At 44.8% G+C, this 3,070-nt stretch overlaps 1 protein-coding gene across 1 annotated transcript in view; it reads right to left on the minus strand.

The window, feature by feature from the left end:
• gck (glucokinase (hexokinase 4)) overlaps window positions 1-2,495 on the minus strand; it is a 5,191-nt gene extending 2,696 nt beyond the window's left edge. Inside the window, exons 1-7 of the mRNA XM_030369437.1 lie at window positions 2,334-2,495; window positions 1,350-1,512; window positions 974-1,128; window positions 749-868; window positions 470-565; window positions 279-378; window positions 12-195 (exon numbers count right to left, since the gene is read on the minus strand). Of these exons, the coding sequence (XP_030225297.1) occupies window positions 12-195; window positions 279-378; window positions 470-565; window positions 749-868; window positions 974-1,128; window positions 1,350-1,512; window positions 2,334-2,414 (899 nt within the window). The 5' untranslated portion in view covers window positions 2,415-2,495. The remainder of the gene's footprint in view (window positions 1-11; window positions 196-278; window positions 379-469; window positions 566-748; window positions 869-973; window positions 1,129-1,349; window positions 1,513-2,333) is intronic.
• Window positions 2,496-3,070: the final 575 nt, after the last annotated feature.

The raw sequence follows: 3,070 nt of genomic DNA on the forward strand, positions 1-3,070 counted from the left end.
TCTCAACTCACAGTTGCTGTCCGGGGTTCAGTGAGAACTCGTCCACCACCCGGTCGTACTCCAGTCTGAAGTCTTCCAGCTCCCCGTTGTCCCCGAAGGCCCCCCACTCTGTGTTCACACACATGCGACCCTCTTCTCCCTCCACCAGCTCCACAGTTCGCATCTCCTCCATGTAACAGGCGTTGCAACCAGTGCCTGTGAAAAAAAGAAGATCATCATTAGGGTACGTTGTCATAAAGCTGTATTGTTGACTGTGTGTGTGTCACATGGCAGCTTACCAACAATCATCCCAACCTCACAGCTGCGGTCTTCGTAGTAGCAAGATATCATTGTGGCCACTGTGTCGTTCACCATGGCAACCACATCCATCTCAAAGTCCTGAATCGAATAATACAGAAAATAAGACAATGCAAGAGGAAATTGATGTTGGAGACGTTGGTGCAGCTTTCCCCTGAGCTGAGCTACCTACCCCTCGCCTCTTGATTGCATCCCTCAGCAGGCCCACAATATTGTTCCCTTCTGCCCCTGAAGCCTTGAAACCTTTGGTCCAGTTCAGTAGAATGCCCTGAGGGAAGAGCCAGCATAACAACATTTACCTATTTTCTGTCAACGTGTCATATTTCTGCTGCTACAAAGACCTACCGACAACTTCAAAGGTTTACCATTTCCACTTCACCATTATACAGAATAATCTATTGGGTAAAGGTAAAAGGATTTAACGTGATGTTTTCCATGAGAATCAGCCTACCTTGTCAATATCTTCATGTCGGACGGGGAAGGAGAAGGTGAACCCGAGAGGAAGCTTCTTATGCTTGATGTGGTGTTTGCCGAGAAAATCTGAGATGCACTCCGCTATGTAGTCAAAGAGCTGTGCGTTGTGTGTGTGTGGAGACAGGAGATAGATGAGAAACACCATCACATGACACCTATGGTAGCTTTTAAAGAACGTCGAGGGAAGGGGGTTTGTACTCACCATTTCAGCAGTTCCGGTCATCGCGTCTTCAGAGATAGAATACATCTCGTTTTTGGTCTCCACCTTCCAGCCCCGCTCCTCGTCCTCTCCCACCTTCACCAGCATCACCCGGAAGTTGGTGCCCCCCAAGTCCAGGGCGAGGAAGTCTCCCACCTCTGACGTGACCGCAAACACTCCAATGTATTTACAGCTTTACCGTTCCAGTAGCGAACATCAGGCTCACGCTATCCTAACCTTGGCAACGCTTCGATGTCAGAGCAACACACTCTTACGACACTTAAAAGTTCCCCGGCAACGGGTTGTTGCCAGGGAACCCCACCCCGGTGCAAAAGCGACAACGACAGCCATTTATAGCGGAGCGGGGCAGTGTATCTACCTGATCCTTCTGGGGTAGAGCAGACATAGGTGGGGAGCATTTTGACGCTGGCTTCCTTGTGTGTCTCCAGACGCAGTCCTCGGTCCATCTCAAGCTGCATCCTCTTCATGACCTCTTTCAGGTCCTCCTTATTCAGACGGAACTCGGAGAGAATCTGCTCCACCTGCAAAGAGGCAGGGGACATTGCAGAGTTGCCATTAGACGATTAGTCAAGGATTATACGTAACTTCTGTTGCCAAGTGAATGCATAATATTGAAGATAGGAGCAGATGATGAAAAGGGATTACTTTGAAAAGGGAGTCCATAGAAAAGTATAGAATGAATGTGTCTTGCACAACAAATCTTCCAGGGGCAAAATAATCCATAAACATAAAGGATGAAACTATGAAAAGACACACAAGTTACAACTAAATTCCTAAACACAACCATATTGAACGCACAGGAATGATATTTTAACAACTTAAACAAAGTTGCCCAACCCGAAAAAATCCCTCCGAACCAAAATGGGAAGGCATACGAACACAAGATGAATGAATAACATTACAGCCACTCAACCATAGTATCACCTCAAGCTCCTATATTGTTACTATATTTATGCTGGACTGGATCACAGGACCAAACTTGCTCTGCTATCTGTTCTATGCTTCAAGTCCCGTGGATTTACTCTGATGGATAATATATTTTTTTATGCACCGAGAAAGCATGGAATTACCTACAACACATCTTCAAGATTGACTCTCTTTCTTACTCTCCTGACCCCTGAACATTTCAGGTGTAGGATCTCAAACCACTTCAACAAAGCGGGCTCGCACCGAGTATTTTCCTCTTTGATTTGTTAAATTTTTGCATTTCTCTGTCTCTCAATATCTTTGTAAATTTGTAACCTAATTTACCTTTGAGGATTAAATAAAGGTTTTATGAATAAATGAATGAATGAATGAATGAATAATTATAACTCGAATAAGAACAAGCGGTTGGTCTTACCATGAGGCTTTGATCCACCTCAGCGTTGTAACTACTGGGCATCTTCAGAATCTGCCTAAGATGAGTGCTCACACACGGCATCTCCAAGGGTCTACTGGATGTGCTGCTCAACGGGCTCGGGGTGTTTCTAGGTGTGCGCTGAGTGTGTGTGTGTGTCTATTATGTAACAGTGAACCGCCTGGACCCCTGGGAAGAGCCATGCTTCTTAAGCTCCACTAAAGTGGGCAGGCCACAGAGGAGCCCCCCCCCCCATCTGGCCACATGCAAACAAGAACAGCACCTTCCCCATGGAGGCAAACCTACATGAAGGAGGAAAGGTCTGCTGGCCCAGAGGACGCACGTTGATCCATGATCCGATTAACATATGTTTTGGATCTGCATTCTTAACGCATATGCTAGTATTTATTAAGCTTCTCATTTGAAGCTTATGATCCCACCTAACAGGGATGCTCATACATATCATTTTATTTTGTTTTATGTCTGTGAGAGGTTCATGGTAATTTTGCTGACTGTGATCTAAGTTTTTTTTTACAATTCATACAAAGCTTTAATGGCCTAAGCAACAAAAAACATTGATGGATTTTGTTTATGAATGTTTACTTATATTAGGCAACAGGACCTGTGACATTGAACGCACCTTCAACAAGCTATTGACATGTTACTTCTTTGGCATTGCCAAATCATACTTTTATTTAAAGAACCAAAGGTTCAATGTTTAAAATAGAGAACCAGAACAG

This window comes from Gadus morhua, chromosome 11 (genome assembly GCF_902167405.1).
Source record: "Gadus morhua chromosome 11, gadMor3.0, whole genome shotgun sequence".
Taxonomy (NCBI): Eukaryota; Metazoa; Chordata; class Actinopteri; order Gadiformes; family Gadidae; genus Gadus; species Gadus morhua.